The following is a 23409-nucleotide window of genomic DNA, read 5'->3' as shown; positions in this document are numbered from 1 at the left end:
CTGAAATGGCTGCATGGTCCGCTTGCTGGAGGTAATTGGTACAGTGTGGCTGTGCCTTAGCCGTTCTCAGAGAGGTGTCAAACATTGTGGCTGTGTTCTCTGAGCTCTGTGTCTTTGCTTAGACAGTCCGACCTCAGGGCAAAGCGGATCTGGCATCGTCGAGTGACTCCCACACCACCACTGTTCTGCAGTACTTTTGCTTTATCTGAATTTTTCATGCTTTTGGGAGGTAGGTCGATGGATAGATGAATAAATTAGTAGGTTTTTTTTAAGATACTCTGAGGTAGTCCTCCTTTCAATCCATCCCAAAACACCAGTTACAAGGAATCAACAGAAAGAACCGAAAATAATTTAAAAAGCAAAGAGACGTTCCATTTCTCATTCTGCATCCCGCACCTTCTCTTTCGCAGTTCTCCCCCCGTTAATATCACTGTCTTACACATCATGGAGTCTTTTCAGCTCTTCCGGGTGATACAGTGATGGAGTGAGAGACCGTGATGGAGTGAGAGACCGTGATGGAGTGAGAGACAGTGATGGAGTGACGGAGTGATGGAGAGAGAGAGACAGTGATGGAGTAAGAGACCGTGATGGAGTGATAGAGTGATGGAGTGAGAGACAGTGATGGAGTGATAGAGTGAGAGACAGTGATGGAGTGAGAGATAGTGATGGAGTGAGAGACAGTGACTCTGCTCGCGACCCTGTTCCCGTTACGTGTGCACTGGGCTTTTCTCCTCCAGCGGTTCAGCCTGGGTCTCTGGCAGGTCAGAGCGAGCGGACGGGTTACCCCGGGGCTGAGAATGCAGTGTGCACACACTTGAATGTTCACCCGTGGGTCACCAGGGGCGACGTGGGATTTCATGTGGTAAACACTGGAAACAGCCCGGTGGACAGAGGGCCTGAGAGCAGCAACACCGGTTGATTCTCCATCCAGCTGTGCGTCATGTGACCTGCTCGTGTGGTGGAACCGTAATCCCCGAGACCCCAGCCGATCTGAATACGAGTTCCAACCCCATACAATAAGGGGAGGATGAATAACATTATAATAAAAATTAGGATGTATGAAACGAATTGAGACCTTTGAATTATAAGGCAGACAGGGAGGCTAAATGTGCATATATGTTGTTTAAGAGTGTGGAAAAAAAATGCAGAATGTATCTGCTTGGAGCCCATTCACTTTGGTTTCTTTGAAGCTCGATTCTTTAAAACCATTCAGAACACAGAACTTTACAATTCCAATGTCATGAGATGTGTCTTCGGTAAACATTCATGAACAAATGCCTTTTCAATATACAGAACTCCTTCTTCATTATGCAATCAACAAATTCCGTTTCAAAGGAAACCAGATTATTTCGAGTAATTGGCAGTGTTTTCAACCGCAAACAACATAGGGAGTTGTGTGCTTATGAGGAGGATTTTCAGAGCTTACCATAAAACTAAGATCGACGAATAACACCTGTGCGTCCAGACGGTCATTTTGGCATGTGTTAGTCTTGCGGGCATTAGCCAAGTCTAGCTCTGCGAGGCACCCGGCGTGTAGACGTGTTCTTAAAATAGAACACCTTGACGGCTTCCCGCTTCTCTTACGGCTTGGCCTCGATAAGTCAGGCAAAGAAAGCGACAACTTCTGAAAGACGAGCGGCGTTCCGAGCTGACGTGACAGCAGAAGAAGAAGAAGAAGAAGACGTTGCAGTCGCTGTTGACGTGAGGAACGTCGCGCGGGTGTCTCGACTCGTTCCAGGAAGGGCGTCTTCACCCATCGGACAACAGGATCGCAATGACCGGTTAACTGCCAGTCTCCCAAGACACTGAGCAACATTTGATATGCAAATCCCTGTAATCAAGTGCTGAGTCAAAGCGCTCTCGCATCGAGTGGGCGAGGAAATTATCAGTTAGAGTAATTGTAACTCGCTGTTTCAGCCCGGCTCAGCTTTTCCGCACAATTTTAATAAAAATACGTTCTGGGGTGGGCGGAGTAGGTGTGTCCGTCTCATTTGCATAAAGTATTCTCGAAGCAATCCGGTGCCGACAGTGTTCTGTGTTGTATCGATCCATGAGGGCTGACTTTGAAAACGAGCCGTTAAATTAAACGTTACGTTTGTGGACGTCGTCAATTTCCCATCTGGATATCGGATTGACATCTATATATGACATGTCAGGAATTCGGACGCCATTTTGTCTTTACTGTACCCGGAGTTGAATGTACTGTGGGCTCCATTCTAGAACTTTGTCACAGCCAATCAAAATCGTTATCACTCAACTGACGGAATGGCAGTGTAGTGTTCTGATGTTTTTTTTTTCTTTCTTTCCACAACCAGCCAATCGATAATTCTTATCGCTCAATTAATGTACTGGCACAGTCGACTGTTCTAACTGGAATCATATGAGCTTTTCACAGCCAATCAATAATTGTAATCGCTCAATTAAAGGAGTGACACCGTGCAGTTCTGCCAAACGGGAGATGAGACGTCTGCATTATGATGGGGCAGATTGAGATGAGCAAAGGCTTCTGAAGCAAAGTGTCTGTGATGTGGCTCTGTTGATAGGGGCAGAGAGGTACTGCGTGTTCTGCTCCATTTAAAAATGGAAACAAACACTTCAAACGGTGCGTTCTGTTCCCACAGAACTAGTTCTTGCATTGTTTGATCACATTTAATTTGGAAAAAAAAAAAAAAAAATTAAAAAAAGGAAAAGTATTTGCTTTTGGAGTAGGACTTCTTCACTGAGCAAATTCAAAGCATTTTGTAAAGGAGCTCGTTAGTGAAGGCAAATTAACGTTTTCCCTCAAATATCAAATGAGGCAGCACTGTTAATAATGCCGTTTGTTCAAAAGGTATTTTTTAATACCGCAGGCTTACTGGACCTTGCTCTTACTTTTAGCTGCAGTTTTATGTGCTCATTTGTTCTCACATTTGCAAGATGTCGCTTTCCCCCAATGGTGTACCCGTCTCATTATCCCAGTGAGAGTCTGTTTATAGCAAAGACAGCTAAAGTTTCAAAGAAAAGTAAAGTTTAGTGAGTTTGCAAGTCTACCATGTCGTGGAACAAAGTCTATTTTCAGTGGGTCCCAAATCCTGCTGCAGGCTGCAATCAAAGGGGTGTTCTCGCTAATCTATTACAATGCCTTTCCTCCACGATGCTTGCAGTAATTGCCCCCATAAACTCCCAGGGTTCCAGACGCGGAGGCCATTTTAGGTGCCTGCTTCGCTCGAAGGCAATGAGTCGGTGAATGCTTGTGACGGCTCTTTGTCTTGGGCATTTAATTTAGGCAATTCAACCCAAACATGGTCGAGGGCAATGTGGACCGTTAGGCTGGTTGGTTAGCTGATGTTTTTAATCCAAGGCGACTTACATTTGAGAAGACTTAGCAGGGGAAAATTGAGCTTTCGATTTGTGCTCCGTACTCATTCAAGTAAAACAATGGCAATTTTCACAGACGTATACTTTATTTTAGGTTCTAACTGCGCAGGTGATTTCCCGCGTGACATGACGTATTTTGAGGGTGAATTGGGCTCTGGGGGCGGGGTTAAGGAAGGTTTGCGAAGGTTTTGTGGCCATTTTTGATACCAAAACCAGGAAGAGAGCGCCGATGCGTGTGGGGCGGCCTGTAGCGTAGTGGTTAAGGTAAATGACTGGGACACGCAAGGTCGGTGGTTCTAATCCCGGTGTAGCCACAATAAAATCCGCACAGCCATTGGGCCCTTGAGCAAGGCCCTTAACCCTGCATTGCACCAGGGGAGGATTATCTCCTGCTTAGTCTAATCAACTGTACATAGCTCTGGATAAGAGCGTCTGCCAAATGCCAATAATGTAATGTAATGTAATGTAATGTAATGTAATGTGTGGGCCTTGGCGGAAGCTGGTCAGATTCTGATTGGATGTCTGGCCCAAACTCTCGCTCCATGGGCGTAATGGCCGACCAGTGAGAGGGGACTCTTGAGAGCAGGATCATGAGAGGAAGACTGTATCTGAAAAAAACATAAAATGGCCGCACACAAGGGCACAGAGTGTCGCTCCTGTATTCAGTCATTTTCTCTTAACTTACTTCCCAGAGTCACTCAGACTGCGATGAGTCATCTGATCTGAAACCATTTAAGCTTCTGAGACTTGGGATCAAAGTCGGTCCTGAAATCTCGCCGCGCGTTAAATGCCAGGGCCAGTCTCTACTTCATGAACACAGTTCTGCTGCATCTCTCAGCTGGTGATATTCCCCTTTAGCCATCTAGCGCCTGCTCGTGTTTTTCTGTGTTTGTGTATGTGTATGTGTTGTGCGTTGTACATCGCTCTGGATAAGAGCATCTGCTAAATGCCTTGTAATGTAATGTAATGTTGTGTGCTCGTGTCCGTGTGTGTTTTTGTGCGCCTGTCTTTCTTTGTGTGTCTGTGTGTATTTACGTATGCGTGTGTTTCAGTGTGCGTGGCCGTGGGTGTGTCTGTCTGTCCGTCTGCGTGTGCGTGTGTTAAATCCTGTGTGTGCTCATCAGGTGCTGGCGTGTTTTGCAGCCTGCCCTGTGCTCGTGTGTGTGTGTGTGTGTGTGTGTGTGCGTGTGTGTGTGCGCGGTGGGTGTGTCTGTCAGTCTGTGTGCGTGTGCGTGTGCGTGTGCGCGTGCGCGTGTGTGTGTGCGCGTGTGTGTGTGCATGTGCATGTGTGTGTGCATGTGTGTGTGCGTGTGTGTCTGTCAGTCTGTCTGCGTGTGCGTGTGCGGATGGATGGGTGTGTGGGTGTGTGTGTGGGCTTGTTTTGCAGCCTGCCCTGTGCTCATGGTGGGCTGAATGTCTCAGGAGACTCCTGGACCTTTGATCTCGTTTTGTCAACACGTCCGTTTGTTTCAGAATTTTTAGGATCTAGACTGATGTGATTTGTCAGTTCAGATGAAGATAAATTGGATCCGTATCAATCTCTCCAGGAGACTCATCGTTTGACATTTTGTTTGTTGAATTGAGGATTTGTTTAAAGGGACTGGCAGCTTGAGGAGCTCACAAACTCGACAAATATAGAATCGAGACGAGACTAGAGAAACAATGCCACAACAGCTGGCTGTGTGCTCATATCTTCAGACGGGTTCATCTGTGTTTCCCCCATGTTCTGGCCATTTTGACAGCATGCTGTCAGCGTGCTGAACCTGATCTGTGAACTTGTTCAAAAATGCAAAACACAGGACCATCCAATAGGAGAGCATCACCTTACCTAGACTGAACTGTCCAGCAGTCTCTTCCCTTTAATAATAATAATAATAATAATAATAAATAATAAAATAAGAAGAAAAAGAAGAAGAAGAATTCTTTGCTTTGAGATAGCACTTTTCTCTCTGTGCTTTACAGTGATGAGGGGCAAATGTGCCTCAACCACCAATGCGTGGCACCCACCTGGGTGAGAAAATGGCAGCCATTTTGTGCCAGAGAGAACCTTTAGTCGTGGGCTGTGACTCAACAAATCCTGGCCAAAATAAAATCCTGGCGCTGTTTGAAAAAAAAACTGCCAAAACAACAAACTATTTTGTTGGAAGGTTTAATGTTGTATTTTGAGGAAGGGAGGTGCCACTGAACTCCTCAGCCTGCTGTTTAACCTAAATTACTGCAGTAAAAACCCAGCTTCGTGAAAGGCGCCACAATGCATTTATCCAAGGCGCCCGCTGTGTAAACGCGGGGCTTAATAACTCGTCCCTCTGGGAGAGAGACTCACGCTGCCCTGTTTATTCATGCAGCGCCTTCCCAAAGCAAATTATGGCGCGGTACCCCGGGAGTATAAGGTTAGCCGCAGAAATAATACTGTGTAAAAAGTGCGAGTGAGGACTCTTGGAGGGTCCCGCATTATAGAGATGGAGTTGGAGGGCTGAAATCGGGAGCTCATTAGTGTTGTTTTGGGTGTAACGAGCTTTGGCGTGGTTCATTAACGACCTGCGCAGACGGGGACCCGCACGTGCAGGAATGAGGAATGCGGACCTCAGCAGAAACGCGGCGCGCCCGTGGCACGCTTATCGGTCATCGTTAACACCCTGCAGCAAAATGGCCGCCGCTGAAGGTGAGAGGGGAAAGTCGCTGGGGCGGCGGCCCTGCGGAAAATTCCGCCGCGAACCGGCCTACGCCGGTCGAAGCCGGTCAAAGCTGGTTCACGCTGTGCCTTCGATGCTTTTAGCTGGTTCGACCAGCTGTTCGCACCGGCTGACCAGCCTGATAGAGTTAGCTTGTCCACAAGTTTGACAACCAGCATACTCGGGCCAGCTTAACCAGTTTTTACCTGCTTTCTCCAGCTCTTGACCAGCTTTGGCCTGCCACGGACCGGCTATAAGTGTCGAAACCACAGCCTAAACAATCTTAAACCAGCTGGTCTGAGCTGGTTTCATTTTCAGCACTGAGTGCATTGAGGAATTCTCCACTGCAAGGCTGTGGAGGGACTCTCAGGCAGTGGACTTAAGAGCGTAGCTCAGGGTCAGCAACTTCCTCCTCGAGGGCGGAGAACTGCGCGTTTTCCACCCTCCATTAACCTGGGAGACGGGTGTGGAGACAGTCTGGCCAATCAACCGCACTAATTACCTGGGAGGGAAGAACAACACGGGCGGATTTGGATTCGGGGCCAGATTTGATGATCCCTGCAGTCCATGTTTTTGCTGAGCTTTGAGCTGTTCATGTTGAACGTTGTCGGGTTACTGAGAACATTACGATGACCTTTTTTTAACTGCGCTGAAATTCAAAGGTGAAAATGTACGTTGCATCGGAAGATGTGAATGGAAGGAATGAGTGTTGCATTTATTTATTTATTTTTGCTTCATTTTTTCTCTCAGGAATATTCGGGATGGTTTGAGTGGTCTTCAGACCCAAGCAGCTCTCCATCTTGTAGATCGTCGTTCATACTGAGTGTTGTGTCCCTGTGTGGGCGTCCTGCCTGCGTCTGTTTTCTTCCTTTTAAATGATGTAAGCAAAATTATAATGGCCGTTTACTCATTTATAGCCTTTGTAAACCGCTTTGGTTCAGCCTTTGACGTGTCCATGCTGAACAACAATTCCAGTCAAAAAAAACAAAAAAAAACGTTAATACCAGTGGGAGTTTTTTGTTGTTGTTGTGACTGTCTTGTTCTCAAAAACACAAAAGACTTCTTTTATATCCTTTTCTGTCAAAGCGATTCATTTTCACAGGAACGCTGTGCTAAAGCTTTGTGTTGGCAGGGTCCCTTGAAGACAATCTCTGAGTCAGGTCTGAGACAGGCCAGGGGCCGCAGTGGTCATCCCAGGGGTGTGCATGGCAGGGCGAGAAATTCAGCGCCTCCAACCGATCCTCACCAAATTAGGCCAGAGAGGGGAAGAACCTGACCTCCGGGACCAGGAATGAGGCCATGGACACAGTGTGCTGCACTTAACCCCATCCCTCTTTCTCTTTAGTCTCCGACGTCTCCAACCAGACTCCCGAAAGCCTCTTAACTTCTCTTGCTGCTGCTGCAGTGACACTCTGACCTCGGTCTCTCCACGCTTCTGAAAGGGGCCACTGGGTGAACATCGCCCGTGTCGCGCCTGAACTGCAGAATCGGTCTGGCAGGTGTGAGTGTACGCTGAAGGGTTTTGTCGCATGTGTGAGTTTGTGCCTTCAGCAGCGAAAGTCGTTTTTTGCCCAGCCGAATGATAAAGAAACTTTGCTCAATGCTGAAGTCAAAGTTAACTTACGACAAAGTTGCCATACGAACACATCTTGAAGTATATATTCCTTGTAATGTATGAAATTGGAACGCTTGTGTATTTTCTCACCCAAGCTTATATCCGTCTACTTGCATGGAAAACGATTTGAAGTTGGTCCCGTCTGCGAAATATTAGTTTCTCTTGCGTATAGGTTGTGCTGCTCTTACCTCCGTTTCATGGAGCCTTCAGAAGTTGATTCAGCCGCAACAAGAAAAATATGCGCAGAGCTGGAACAATCTAGAATGTGCCGACTGTTTAGTTTGTACAATACGGAGTATATGATGTATATGGAAAACCTTGCTGCTCTACTGATGCATTGTGAATTCTCTCTATGCCGCGTGCAGTAAATACTGCCTTATGGCTGTGCTCCTTCTCCTCTCATAGTGGATTGGATTTGGGTGATATTTATTTCCTTGAGACAGGTTCTCCTCCGTGGCTTGTCGAGGTGATTCTGTGGGATTTATATCCAACATCTTACCGGTTTCATAGATGACTGCTGCTGCTTCCTCCCTCCCACACTGACTTTAGCCTTTATTCTCGTGCTTTCCCCCCAGACGACATTCTTTAAACGTGATTCATGGTTCTGTGATTGAAGTCCGCTCCTGCTTTTTACATCTGCTCTGCTTCCCCCTATAGATAGTTACCCCTCATGTCACCCAAGCTTATTTCCATCTACTTGCATGGTGGCTTGTAGCGTAGTGGTTAAGGTACATGACTGGGACCCGCAAGGTCGGAGGTTCGATCCCCGGTGTAGCCACAATAAGATCCGCACAGCCGTTGGGCCCTTGAGCAAGGCCCTTAACCCTACATCGCTCCAAGGGAGGACTGTCTCCTGTTTAGTCTAAGCAACTGTACTTATCCAGAGGGTCTGCTAAATGCCAATAATGTAATGTAGTGTCCCATCAGAGGCATTGTGAGCTCGGTGGGGTTTTTTCCTGGTTAAATGTGGGGACATTGCGGCCGCATTGCATCAACTCTCAGGGCAACTTGCAGCAGCGAAGAACGCCAGCAATAGAATACTGGGGATTGGTGAGCTTAAAAAAAAATAAAAAAATAAAAAATAAATTCCACTCAGAGTTGAAGACAAATGTTCAGGGAGTCCCATGTTTTTGAATGTGACCCTGAAGTTTTGGGACTATCAGGGAAGGGGAGCCCCTGGCAGTTTGACATAACAGCCACCCTCTGCTGATTCATACTTGACAGTTGACAGCACTGGGAACGATTCGGCTCTGTGATACCCAGTGGCAAGATGGACAGTGAATAGAAAATGGCTTCTGTAGAAATTAGGTTTTATTTTTGGAAGTGGTCCGCTGCTTTTGCAACCAAATTCTGAAGCATTGTGTGGGTGATAACTGTCACAATATGTATATGTCCACTGCATGCATTCGTGATTTCTGTTAGCCATCGCTCTGAGACTATTTTTTCCTTTTCTTCCAAGGCTTAAATTGCAATATTCAGTTTTACGAATGCGGAGGGGACCAGGTATGAAATGGAATGGAAAGCACACAGCCTTGCCGTTTATCACTGTCAGTATTTTAAGTGTTTAAAGAGATTTCACTTTTCAGTCTCCATGTATTATTTTCCTCCTGGTTGCCACAGAAAGAAACAAAAACAGATTCCGTGTCGTGTGCATTCGTGCCACCCATATATCATTATCTTCGATCATGAGGTTCTTAGTTTTTATATTTGGTCGAGGTGTACATTTTATTTAACACTGTTTGAAGGAACATGAAATATACCTCGTGTATCTACTAGAATTATGTCTCTGACCTCTTTCAAACGCAGACTGAAGACTCATCTCTTCAAGTTGCACCTTTCCCTCCCTGCCTCACCACCATGATTAGCCTTGTGTATGCCATAGACTATAATGGCACTTATGTGTAGTTATATATAGATGTTGTTGTATTGTTGTACTCGGGGTGTTCTAGCTGCCAACCGGAGTATGCTAGTTTGTAAATTGATGTATTCTTCAAGTTTTCCAATTGTATCCGTATGGTCACACTAGCACCGTACTGTCCTCTCGGGTCCTCTTCACACTTGTTCCTGTGTTCAGTCTGCTCTTCGTTGTACATCGCTCTGGATAAGAGCGTCTGCTAAATGCCACGTAATGTAATGTAATGTTTCAGACGTCTTGGAGCAACATGACCGATTCCTTGACTTTCGCCGGCTCCCTTTCTCCACGCGGCCCTCACATGATTGATCACGCCTGCAGCTCCAACTGCATTAAATCAGTCATTTGGCTGATGCTTTCATCCGAAGCGACTTACTTAGCAGGAGGCAATCCTCCCCTGGAGCAAGGCAGGGCTGTGCGGATCTTATCGTGGCTACACCGGGGATCGAACCGCCGCTATTTTAAATTTAGGAGCGTACGCTAAGATGAGCCGCTAACGCTGCTGCTAGCGGCCGCACAGGCAGTTCGGCAGCGCCGAGGCGTTCCGGTTCTCCTTCCTGAGACGGCTGTGTGACATTTACGCAGGACAGCGCCCTCTCTCGCTCCCTTCTCTGCCCGATCCGTCGTGATGGAATAATCTCGCTCCCGCATTTAAATATCACGGCTCAATTAAAGCGGCTTTTCAGCCGAGAGTAACCAATGGGGTGAGTCCCGGGGACGTGTTCTTTTCCTCTCCTCTGCGAGCTGAAAATCAGACGTGTACTTCCAGTGTACGAAGATTACAGTTGATTAGACGAAGCGGGGGACAGTTCCCCCTGGAGCGGTGTGGGGTTAAGGGCCTTGCTCAGAGGTCCAACGGCTGTGCTGATGTTATTGTGGCTACACCGGGGCTCGAACCACGGACCTTCTGGGTAGCAGTCATGTACCTTAGCCTCAAGGCTACAGACTGCCCTATGTAGCAAGAGTGAGTGTAGTCCATGGTACCATTTCAGCCAGTCCTAATTTTTCAGTGCACAGGAGAGTTTTAATATTTTTTATATTTATTAATATTTATTTACATGACATTACATTACATTACATTACATTAGTGGCATTCGGCAGACGCTCTTATCCAGAGCGACGGACAGTCGATTAGACTAAGCAGGAGACAATCCTCCCCTGGAGCAATGCAGGGTTAAGGGCCTTGCTCAAGGGCCCAACGGCTGTGCGGATCTTATTGTGGCTACACTGGGATTCGAACCACCGACCTTGTGTTTCCCAGTCATTTACCTTAACCACTACGCTGCAGGCCGCCTCCTTTAGTTCTGGAATCAGTCAGAACTTTCTTTTATTTGCTTCTGAAGGTTCAGCAATTGTCAAACTTAAATTTGACTTCGGTCAAGTGTGTGGCTCATCCAGGCATGCAGTAAGTTTCGAGTTTGATCACTCATAAATGAGCGTGACGTTTTTGAGTGAAGTCAGCATCTTTTCTTCTCCCAGCTGTGGAGCGCTTACGGCCAGACAAGAGAACGGGACAAGGATCAAAAGCAACACCCCGTCTTGATTGAAACACTGGCCTCGATTCAGTCAACATCATTTCGACATTTCTCTCTGACTGATCTTTGCCTAAGGGCATTGTCCCACTCCATCTGCGTGTTCAAGGATAAACCGTAATTACACATTTGTTCTGAGTTTAATGCCTGTCTAATATACGGTGCATTCTGCAAGTATTTGGACAGAGGTGCAATATCTGTTCTTTTGGCTCCGGCACAAAGTGTTGCTATATTTGGCAGTGATTGATCACGCCCTCTGTGACCCTGCTCTGATTAAACACAGAGTCTTCTCCGTTCTCTGGACTCATTCCAATTGCTTATTTTTCTCATTTTTATTTTCCTTGCTCCTGACCAATCAATCGAGGTCTGCCATCTTTAAGGTCATTCCAGCCCGTTAAACGTTCCTTATTCAGCGGTTAGTTCTGGTCAGGTAATTTAATTGGACAAGAGGCAATCCCTGAGTTCCGATAGACAGTCCAACATCACCTCGACCTCGTCACCTCCTGTGATCAATCCAATCAGCTACTGTAACAACCTTGATGGGCAACTGAACAAATGCAAACTGACTGGCTAGTTAGCCAACTAGCTACCACATTTCTTTTGCATTTCAGTTACCTGGCAACGCAAGGCAGTTACAGTAGCTAATAGAATTCTGAATTAATTAATTTTTGTTTGCTGAATAAAGTTAATCCATTGTCTGAAATTACCATTACTTTAGAAATGGCCTTGTCTGTAGAGCTGTTGTATAAAATCAATATTGCTTGATTCTAGGAGCTACAAGTGGAGGTTAGGAACTTCCCTTCCTCATGAGGAAACACAGAAGGAAGTATTTTAATTTTATTTAAGAACTACAAATGATCGACTTGTGGGTGCACCTCTCCCCATCTGCATTGTCTGTAACTGGCTTTGAACTGACGTTTAAACGTAGCAAGTGTACTTCATTATCTGAAAGTAACAATAATTTGTACATTTCCCCTTATTGCGGCTTTGTTTTAACTTGATAATCCATTTTATTTCAAAATGTGTTTGTCCATGTTTGCCGGCTGACAATGTAGAAAGTCTCCAAAGACCGTTTGCATTGCTTCCAGCGGTGGCTCACATTGCATTACAGTGACTTACAGTTGATTAGACTAAGCAGGGAGTAATGTGGGGTCAAGGCCCCGACAGCTGCACTGACCGTGCTGTGGCCGCACTGGGTCTTGAGCCACCGACCTCCCGGGTCCCGGTGAAGCACCTTTGCCCGTGTTGATGGGCTCTGTTGATGACCAGTTCTCGTTAGCATGGCAGAGTTAGCACATTAGCACTGTTCCCCTCCGCCCGTCTCAGAGTCACGGCTTTCCATCGTCCTCCGCTGCGCTTTTAAAACGCACTTACGAACGCAACGCCTCACTTTCCACGGCCAAAAACACGATCCGCGTCCGTCTCCGCGTCAGCGCAGGGGTCCCGATACCCACAGCGTAAGCAGTGATGTCTGTTACGCTCCTTCAGATCGGGCCGGTGACCGCGTCTCTCGGGTTTTCGCCAGAGCACGTCGTGCGAGTTCTCACGCAGGGGAGAACCGTTCATCCTATTTACGAGCCTGATCTCCATGACGACAGTGTGAGTAGGAATTAGACGGTGTGTCCGCGCGTCTCTGACACGGCCCTGAAGTGCGCGGTGTGAACCACGCTCGGGTTGTTCCGCAACCTCTACGACTCACAGGGCTGCCCCGCGTGCCATTTTCTCAGCCGGGGATTCATAAAGCAAGGCTAATGCGATAATGCTAATTATCCCGACGGATACAGAGCCAGAAGCGCTGTCGCACCCTTCGTAAAATAACAGCCTCGTCGAGTTGAGAGAAAATTAACTGGGAGCAATCCGTTTATTTTTCCACGTGATTCCTTTCTAACGTCAGATTAACTATGGGGTGTGATTTCCTTCAGCTTTTCTGGCTCCAGACAGGTCAGCCCGGGGGAACGTTGAATCAGGCCAGGGTTTGAGCTGTGATGTGGGCCGGCGGAAATTAGGGACCTATTTTATCCAAAACGTATTTAATAATCTGCATTTTTCCCGACTGTGAACGCGAGTCGCCAGACAACAGGGAAGAACTCGAAGCTGCTGAAGTTCCCCGCTTCGGCTCTCGAACAGAGTCCGGGTTCGAGGCTCGGCCCTGCTGAGCAAAAACAGCTCGAGCTACGTTCCGCAACAGCTGGAAGCCGGTATTTGAAGATGATCGTAGCTGTATTTCACCCCCGGGGTGCAGAATCAATGTTATCATGCGATTCCTTTCATCCAGCGTGCTGCAGCGTTTAGACGTCTCACAGACCGCTCTTCATCGTGACTGATCGCTCAGCGCTTCAGATAGCGGGGTCGAGGAGTCCTCCAGTCCACGGCCTCTCGGTGAGCACGGTTTCCACGGAGATTAACTGTCCTGTGCAATAGCCGTCCTCCTTTTACACACAGCCCTGAGGCGAGGGGGGGGGACGAGACGCAGCGTGGATTCATGGCCCGGGACAGTCGGAGGGCCTGAGAGCTCTGGGTCTGTGTGGGCCTGGGAGGGAGCAGTCTGGGTCTGTGTGGGCCTGGGAGGGAGCAGTCTGGATCTGTGTGGGCCTGGGCGGGAGCAGTGTGGGTCTGTGTGGGCCTGGGCGGGAGCAGTCTGGGTCTGTGTGGGCCTGGGAGGGAGCAGTCTGGATCTGTGTGGGCCTGGGAGGGAGCAGTCCGGGTCTGTGTGGGCCTGGGAGGGAGCAGTCTGGGTTTTGGCGTGCCTGCAGAACTCACGGAGGCCCCCGGCGCACAGCTGTCGGCTCGGCGCTGGCCCCGGCTTGTCGCGCTTTTTGCCGGCGTTTTCGGGGAACGCTCCCCGGGTGTCCCGGCCTGACCCCGTTCGTGGAAGTCGGGTCACGGTTTATAGCCGCGCAGAAATGTTGTGGCATGTTGCGCACGGGGCTATTGTTAGGACCGGCTTAAGCACTTTGCACCCGCGGCCAGCTGTGGCGGTGTCCTGTTCCGCCAGGAGGTGAGGAGGTGTAACCGGAGAGAGAAACTGACAGGCGGATAATAAACCGCCGTGTTGAACTCGGCGTTCAGGAAAAATTTAAAATGGAGGAACCAGAGGACTGATAAAGGCACTCTTTATTCCATGCAGCATGGAGAGAATCCGCAGTACGTCAGCACACACAGTGCTTTCTGCGAAACAAAGCAGCAAGCACTTCTTTATATATATACTCACTGTTTTATGTCAAAACAATATTGTACACGATACTGAGATCTGTGCTGATACCTTGATTGAGAGCAGGCTGATGTTAGCTTTCGGGGTGATCAGTTTAATTTCCTTTCTTTTAAGGCTTTCAGCAAATGCAAACATTTCACTCGTGATTTGTTAATTCATATTCCTGATGAATCAAATCTGAAGCAAGGCATCTATCATACTGCTGGTAAACAAACAAACAAACAGAAGTACACGTGATCTCTGAAATGTACACAGTGCACACAACGTCTAGCCCCATCCATCCATCCATCCATCCATCCATCATCTGAACCCGCTTATCCTGATCAGGGTCGCAGGGGGGCTGGAGCCTATCCCAGCATACATTGGGCGTCTAGCCCAAAAACCAAAAACTCAGGCTTTACCCAGGCAAGCAGTCTGACAATGGGTGGGAAGCATGCTAGGCCCTTATGTTTCTGAACACTTAAAGGTGTCGGATCACAAACGTGTTATGAGAATGTTCACTGAACACTGCTCATGTTTTCTTGCTCAAGAAAAAAAACAAAAATCTTTGGCTCCTCCTAACTTCGGCTTTTGGCTCGGAGAAGGAAACTCTCTTTTGAAGATAGCCGACCTCAATATCCGTGTCAGGCAAAGAACAAGGAGATAGGAGGTGAAGTGTAAGAGCCCCTGGTATCGCATGCTCCGAACACTGTTTGGCCTGCTTTCGGCAAACAGTGGAGGGGAAGGAGGTCACCGGGAATGACGTCAGCACTGGCCCAGTCTGTTCTGATGTCTCGTTGAGACTCTCATTTCACACTATTGTTTCATATTAAGTATTCAGTACAGGCAAAGTTTGTAATTTAACTCGTCGAATGCCGTGTTTCTGCCATTTTAAGAAACCGGCACAGGAGTAGGTGGTCCCTTGTTAATAACACCGGTTTGTAGACACAAATATTCTCAGCCCCTCTGGTAGTTAGGTGTGAATACACTAATTTGTCATGTAAATTACCTTGGGGGAAAAAAAAAAAACTAAACAAAAACCGCTTTGGATTTGGACGCAAGGGCCAGATCTCTGTATCCACATTCTCTGCTCTGAAACTGGTCCGTTCTGGACACTCTGTCTGGAAGCTGTGATTCAACCTCCACAGACGGCCCACGGTACAGCATGGAACGTGTTGCCCCCGTTATAATTAACACACCGTTCAAACCAGCTTGGATGTGAATGTGCTCTGTGCATCCGGCTCTGACGCTGACTCTACTGCAGGGGTGTGGAGCTCCAGGCCTGGGGGGGGGGGGGATGTGACTCTACTGCAGGGGTGTGGAGCTCCAGGCCTGGGGGGGGATGTGACTCTGCTGCAGGGGTGTGGAGCTCCAGGCCTGGGGACTGTGACTCTACTGCAGGGGTGTGGAGCTCCATGCCTGGGGGCCTCTGACTCTACTGCAGGGGTGTGGAGCTCCATGCCTGGGGGGTATGACTCTACTTCAGGGGTGTGGAGCTCCATGCCTGGGGGCCTCTGACTCTACTGCAGGAGTGTGGAGCTCCAGGCCTGGGGGGTATGACTCTACTTCAGGAGTGTGGAGCTCCAGGCCCGGGGGACTGTGACTCTACTTCAGGGGTGTGGAGCTCCAGGCCTGGGGGGGTCTCTGTGACTCTACTGTAGGGGTGTGGAGCCCCAGGCCTGGGGGGGGATGTGACTCTACTTCAGGGGTGTGGAGCTCCAGGCCTGGGGGGGTCTCTGTGACTCTACTGTAGGGGTGTGGAGCTCCAGGCCTGGGGGATGTGACTCTACTGCAGGGGTGTGGAGCTCCAGGCCTGGGGGATGTGACTCTACTGCAGGGGTGTGGAGCTCCAGGCCTGGGGGGGGGTCTGTGTCATCGGCTGGTCTTTTCAGGGAGGAGAAATGAGGGAGCGATTCTTTTTAAAACCACCTCCATTTTCGTAATTCGGAACCGAACCCTGCTTGGCGTGGCCTCCATATTTTGTCCTGGCGTTGTGGTATTTTTGGGGATCCCTCCCCCCGGAAGCAGGGGAAGGGAACGTCAGGAAGAAAGCATACACTTTGTGTATCAGGGTGTTTTAGTTTGGCTCGATAAGCAGTGTTTGGCTAGGTCAGCAGTGTTTGGCTAGGTCAGCAGTGTTTGGCTCGGTAAGCAGTGTTTGGCTAGGTCAGCAGTGTTTGGCTAGGTCAGCAGTGTTTGGCTAGGTCAGCAGTGTTTGGCTAGTTAAGGGGTTTGTTCATACTTTTGCGTGTTGCGGTTTCAAAAAATAATAATTATATATATATATATCAAATGGGCCATGGTCCTTATCTTTGTTGTGCAGGTAGCACTTGAAATATATATACTTCCCTCTAGGGACTTTCAGCGCACTTAGCCCTGGTTATGGGTGTGCACTTTGTTGTACGTCGCTCTGGATAAGAGCGTCTGCCAAATGCCATTAATGTAATGTAATGTAATGTAATGTAATGGGTCGAATCCCGATCTCTCGGCCCTCCAGGGCATGTGATTGGGCCCCCCTGGTTTATAACAGGTGAGGTGCAAAGAATGCTAACGGGCAAACGTTTTTGTTGTTGTTTTTGGCGGCTTCGATGCTTTTTCCACATTACACATTTGGCAGTGTTGTAGCCATTGTGCCCCTGTTGTGTTGAACCACCCCGTAGTTGAAATGGAGATTTGTTTCTTGTTAAATATGGGTGGAGGGGAGTTTTTTAATAGCCAGTGTGCATAAAAAAAAGTATCTTTAAACCTTTTGCGGCACATTTTTTGTCAGCATTGTCAGGGCATTAAAATTAAAAATTCCATTTTTCGCTGTTGCAGATATTTGTATTCGCTTTCTGAAAGGCCTGCTTGGTTGCCATGGTTTGTAGAAGCTTCTGGAATCGGCTCGTTATGGCTCTTTGTTTTCCACAGACTATTTTCAGACCGTCCTCGGTTTTTAACCAGCTCTTGATTTGCGTTAAAGGTCATATAAGTGTTTCACCTCGTTCTCGTTCCAAAGCAATGTTCCACCATGGAAAACAAGGGTTCTACATATTTGTGTAATGTCTTATGAAGAGAGGCAGCTTTTTCCTGGCACCAACATTTTTCTTGAACATTTTTACCAATTATTATACACATTACTGCTTTTGTTGTTTTGCCTGCATTCTAAATTCGGAATAGTTTTCCTTGGAGAGCGAGTGAGAGAGCGAGTGTGTGTGTGTGTGTGTGTGTGTGTGTGTGTGTGTGTGTGTGTGTGCGTGTGTGTGTGAGCGAGAACACGTCATAAGTTGTGACGCCATCGCAAGTCGTGCTTTGGTGAAGCATCGTGGGATTGTTCTTGTCACGCACGCTAGGTGTGTACACTCGCAGAATCCCTCGACATCGGGGATGGTTTTTAATTACATTTTTCAAACCGAGCTTTTGTTATCAAATTAGAACAAACTCCCGAGTGTCTGTTCAAAGGCTGCGGTGTTCCGGAAATCGCGTTGCACTTCAAAGAACAGGATGAGGCGAAGAGGGATTTCTGTCAGTGGGAAGAAAGCTTTGTTTCGAGTCACACATGGAAGTAATAAATCTGCTGGTCACAAACAAAACTCCCGCTGGACCGGCCGATGTTACAGGCTCTCCAGTACTGTGGAAAAGTATTTGCCCCCTTCCTGATTTCCTCTCCGAACTCGGACTCAAGTGCGAGTGCTTAGTGGCGAAGGTGTGTCGCTGCGGCTCGCAGGGTTGGTGGTTCGAGCCCCGGTGTGGCCACAATACCATCCGTGCTGCTGTTGGGCCTTTGAGCAAGGCCCTTATCCCCAGATTGGGGGGGGGGGGACTTTGGCCCAGACTCAGAAGAAATAACAGGAATGTGTTCATCTTGATTTTGGCTAACTCACTTCAGTGGGCTCACCAGCCATCAAAGGTAGCTCCAAACAGCCCTTTGTGAAGAACAAAATGACATTTTAATTTAGCTGCGGATCACATTCACTTTAAACTCCACAGAAACTAAATGTCAGGCAAAAAATAGAGATTCGCTCACTCCAATCAAAGAGCAATTCCACCCACCTACCTTCTCAGCAGCTCCGGAACACGTTTGAATTATGTTCGATTCAAACTGGGGAGATTCAAAGTGGTCTGCTTTCATTCTTTAATAAAAAAAGAAAAAAAAAATCTAACTTTCAGTTGAATTTGTTTTTTGTTCAGTCTGGTGAATACATTTCTTAAAGAAGGACTGTCACGCTTGTTTTATTTGAGTTTATATTTGGATTAAAAGCTTAAATTATGTGTAGACATTTTTAAAAATCGCTGTCAGTGTAGCTGTTTCTTAAATATGTGGTAAAACTTCTTAATCCAAATCAGAGCAACTGAAACTAGCGTGACAGTGCTCTTTTAATTCCTGAAACCTCCAGACCTAATTCTTAGCACTTTTCAGAGTATTTCATAGGTCCCAATGCACCAGACAAGCTTGGTAAGGTGCAGAAATGTATTTAAATCCAAAGCAAAAAGCAATGACATATTTAACCCAGGTCCAAAACACACGCATAAAAAAAACGACAAAAAAACTGATCACTCGAATTTAAGGGCCACTGATATTTCGTAAATGGTAAAATGGTAAATGGTTGGAATTTACATAGCGCCTTCATCCAAAGCGCTGTACAATTGATGCTTCTCATTCACCCATTCATACACACACTCACACACAGATGGCGATTGGCTGCCATGCAAGGCGCCGACCAGCTCGTCAGGAACATTTAGGGGTTAGGTGTCTTGCTCAGGGACACTTCGACACAGCCCGGGCGGGGGATCGAACCCGGCAACCCTCCGACTGCCAGACGACTGCTCTTACTGCCTGAGCCATGTCACCCCTGTTTGGGTTCAGGTTTAGTTTCAGAGGTTGTGCGTGCGTGCGTGCGTCTCGTGGTTTTGCCCCCGTCCTTCGGTGTGTGTTTGGCGGGTGTGAGGAACGGCGGGCAGAAGCCCTGCGATGGAGCCGTGCTCCCGGAGCGCTGAACGCGATGGCGTCTGTTAGCCTCACTGACGCCCGCTTCATGCCGTTCCCGGGCAACAGGGCAGGCCTTTCGGCGTGCAGAGCTCCTATCCGCTCCGGGTCTGCGGCTCACGAGCCCTCCCTCTCTCCCAGAGCGCACCGCACAGACAGAGCGACACCTCCGCTCACACCTCGGCCCTGTCTCGTCTCCGCATCGATCCTCCGCTCGATTTGGCCGTCTGTCCGCGGTCCTGCAGACACACAGCACTCTCTGAACACTCAGGTGCCACAGTCCTGCACACACACACCCCCTCTGAACACTCAGGTGCCACAGTCCTGCACACACACACCCCCTCTGAACACTCAGGTGCCACAGTCCTGCACACACAGCCCTCTCTGAACACTCAGGTGCCACAGTCCTGCACACACACACCCCCTCTGAACACTCAGGTGCCACAGTCCTGCACACACACAGCCCTCTCTGAACACTCAGGTGCCACAGTCCTCTCACACACAGGCCTCTCTGAACACTCAGGTGCCACAGTCCTCTCACACACAGCCCTCTCACACACACTCCCCAGTGCTTTCTGAAAAGAGTCGTTTTAGTAACTCTCTGCCTGAGAGAATGGAGCTTGATATTACTGCAATATGGGCATCCCTCTCTTCCTCTCTCTCCCTCTCCCTCTCTCTCTCTCCCTCCCTCTCTCTCTACCCCCCTGTTTCTCTGCTCTCTCCTTTCCTCCCTCTCTCTCTCTCCCCCCTTCTCTACTCCCTCCCTCTCCCTCTCCCTCTCTCTCAATTCAATAAAATTCTATTCAATGTGCTTTATTGGCAGGAAAATACAGTCCCCTCTAAAAGTATTGGGCCAGCAAGGTCAATTCCTTCGTTTTTTTTTCTATACACCAAAAACAATTGAGTTTGAGGTCAAAAGATGTACATGAGATGACTGATCGAAATGTCAGCTTTTATTTCCTGGTGTTTTTTATCTACATTTGTTAAACAATGTAGAACAAATCACCTTTTGTATCAGACCACCCAACTCTTAGGTTCATTTGACTGACAGGCGTTTCCTGTTAGATTGACTGGTTAAACAATAAATCGTTTTGAATATTGACTCTTGCTTTTAGCCTTGGGATTTGCCTGTGAAGACTGCATTTGTGTTTGAAAAGATATACCAATATGAAGACCAGAGGGCTGTCTGAGAGATTAACATCTACCAAGGTGTGGAAAAAGAGTGGATCTGCTCATAATCCAAAGCATACAAGCTCATCTGTGAAGCACGGTGGAGGAAGTGTCATGGCTTGGGCTTGCATGGCTGCTTCTGGAGTGGGCTCACTGATTTTTATTGATGATGTAACTCATGATGGTAGCAGCAGGATGAATTCAGAAGTCTACATAACAGAGAAACCTACAGAGAAATGTGTCCAAACTAATTGGGAGGAACTTCATCATGCAGCAAGACAATAACCCAAAACACACTGCCAACACAACAAAGGACTGCATTTGGGAGAAAAAGTTGAAGGTTTTAGTCAATCACCAGACCTTAACCCAGTTGAACATGTAACTCCTGAAGAGGAGATTGAAGGAAAAAAACTCTTCAAAACAAACAATATCTGAAGAGGCTGCAGTACCAGCCTGGAAAAGAAGAATGCAACCCTTGATGCAGTTATTGTAAGCAAGGGATATGCTACCAAATATTAAGTGTTATTTACTTAAATACTTTGTTCCAATACTTTTGCTCACCTAAGAATAGTGTGGTCTGACGCATCTTGATAGTTTAACACATCTAGGTGTAAATACCAAAATAATTACCAAATAATAGCTGATATTCTTAACTCTTGCCTTGTTTTCATCTTTTTATCTCAACCCCAAATGTCCTCAGTGTTTTACAAAAACAAAGGAATTGGCCTTGCTGTTCCAATACTTGGCGGGGACTGTACCAGGGTACATATTGCCAAAACAAACATGAAACATACATGTGTATAAACATGAACAATAATGATTAACAACTCTGTAAAACATGAACATTAATCATTAATACTACTTAAAATTAGAGCTATTGATTTTGAGAAAATAAGTGTCAGCAGTTAAATAATAATAAATAATAATAAATGAGTAAGATCTTGTCATTGTCGCTCACTGTCTCAGGCTGTGTGCTGCCAGGGGCACGTCTCCCTTCCTCTCCTGGGAGAATGGGGGGTTTCTCATCAGGGAGATGGCTGAAATTTGGGCAAACCTGTTTCTCTTTCAATTTCTTTAAAATTCTTTGTGCAGTATAATATAAAGTATTTATCTGTCTCCCCCTCTCTCCCTTTCCCCCTCTCTCCTTTTCCCCCTCTCTCCTTTTCTCTCCCTCTCCCTCTCTCTCTCTCTCTCTCTCTCTCTCTCTCTCTCCCCCCCCTCTCTCTCCCTCTCCCTCTCCCTCTCCCTCTCTCTCCCTCTCTCTCTCTCTCTCTCTCTCTCTCTCTCTCTCTCTCTCTCTCTCTCTCTCTCTCTCTCTCCCTAGGTTCTCACGCTCTGGATAGTCTGCGTCTCGGGGGCTGGTGCGGAGCTGACCTGTGACACGCTGCTTCTGCTGTCGGGAAACTTCACATGTAAGTGGCCTCAGCCTAACCGCCTAACCCCTCACACGTACCCTAACCCTAACCCCACACACATACCCTAACTCTAACCTCACACACGTACCCTAACCCTAACCCCACACACATACCCTAACCCCACACACATACCCTAACCCCTCACACGTACCCTAACTCTAACCCCACACACGTGCCCTAACCCCACACACGTACCCTAACCCGAACCTCACACACGTACCCTAACCCTAACCTCACACACGTACTCTAACCCCACACACGTACCCTAACTCTAACCCCACGTGCCCTAACCCCAGCCCCACACACATACCCTAACCCTAACCTCACACACGTACCCTAACCCTAACCTCACACACGTACCCTAACCCTAACCTCACACACGTACCCTAACCCTAACCTCACACACGTACCCTAACCCTAACCTCACACACGTACCCTAACCCTAACCTCACACACGTACACTAACCCTAACCCCACACACGTACCCTAACCCTAACCCCACACACGTACCCTAACTCTAACCCCACGTACCCTAACCCCACACACGTACCCTAACCCTAACCTAACACACGTACCTGAACCCTAACCTCACACATGTACCTTAACCCTAACCTCACACACGTACCTTAACCCTAAACCCTAAAGTCCCCTCACCTTAAATAAACCCGAGCTTCATCTCCTGCGCTCCGTGTCTGAGCTGTGCGGTGTGGTGCGTTGGGTCCGTCTCGTTCCTCAATGCTAACGAGCAGCAGGTGTGCGGAGCGCCGGGAACAGAGTTCAGTCCAGGAGCGCCAGCTTCCCGGGAATTCCTGGGAGTGTGCTGTTCCTGTGGACTGAGCCCTGGGGACAGAACTCAGTCACTGATTTAATGTCCTCATTTGTCACTCTGCTGTACGCTCTGAAAACGCTCATGAGCTCATTTTCACACCTAACAGGGGATTCATCATATTTCCCCCTGTCGTTCTGGCCCAGGCGTGGCTCAGCAATACAGATAACCGGATTATAGCAAACTTACACGGCTTTCACACTGCTCTTTGAGATCCAGGGGAAATCCAGTTTAGCTCAGTGGTAACCCAACCTTTTTCCAACCCGAGACACCCCCATACTAAGAAGTTAGTATGGTCAAATAATTATGACCGCTGTGTGGAGAGACTAGATCAGCCAATAAATAAACCAAGTTACAAAGATAGCAGTACCGCTCTGACTTTCCTTCTGGTCCGGGCTGACCGAGAATCTCCATAATAGTGCTCACTACTTTGTGGCCGAGGATTGCACCCCACTGTTCAGCTGATGTTGTGTTTTATCAGTGGTCATTGACTGAGATAGAAAGGGCTTGCTGTGCAGAACTGGCCAGAGGAGGATGGGCTCCCTTCCTGTTTCTTCCTTCTTGAGGGCTTATCTTTCTCTTTTTTAATACCTCATGTGCTTGCTGTTCGTGGGTTCAGGCCTGGTGTTTGGTTACTCTGTAAAGCTGTGTTTGTGACGGTCTTCTGTTAAGTGCAACGCAAATAAAATCAAATCGAATTGAACATCTAACATCTTGTTTTTGCATAAAGTTCTGAGCAGAGTTGACTGTCTGA

General features: G+C 47.7%; 1 protein-coding gene across 1 annotated transcript in view; it reads left to right on the top strand.

Annotated features, from left to right (window-relative positions):
* Window positions 1-23409, top strand: part of crhr1 (corticotropin releasing hormone receptor 1) — a 131233-nt gene that overhangs the window by 11482 nt on the left and 96342 nt on the right. The window contains exon 2 of the mRNA XM_061223939.1: window positions 21739-21826. Coding sequence (XP_061079923.1) covers window positions 21739-21826 — 88 coding nt within the window. The remainder of the gene's footprint in view (window positions 1-21738; window positions 21827-23409) is intronic.

Source organism: Conger conger, chromosome 16 (genome assembly GCF_963514075.1).
Source record: "Conger conger chromosome 16, fConCon1.1, whole genome shotgun sequence".
NCBI lineage: Eukaryota > Metazoa > Chordata > Actinopteri > Anguilliformes > Congridae > Conger > Conger conger.
This window is presented reverse-complemented; position numbering and strand designations above follow the sequence as displayed.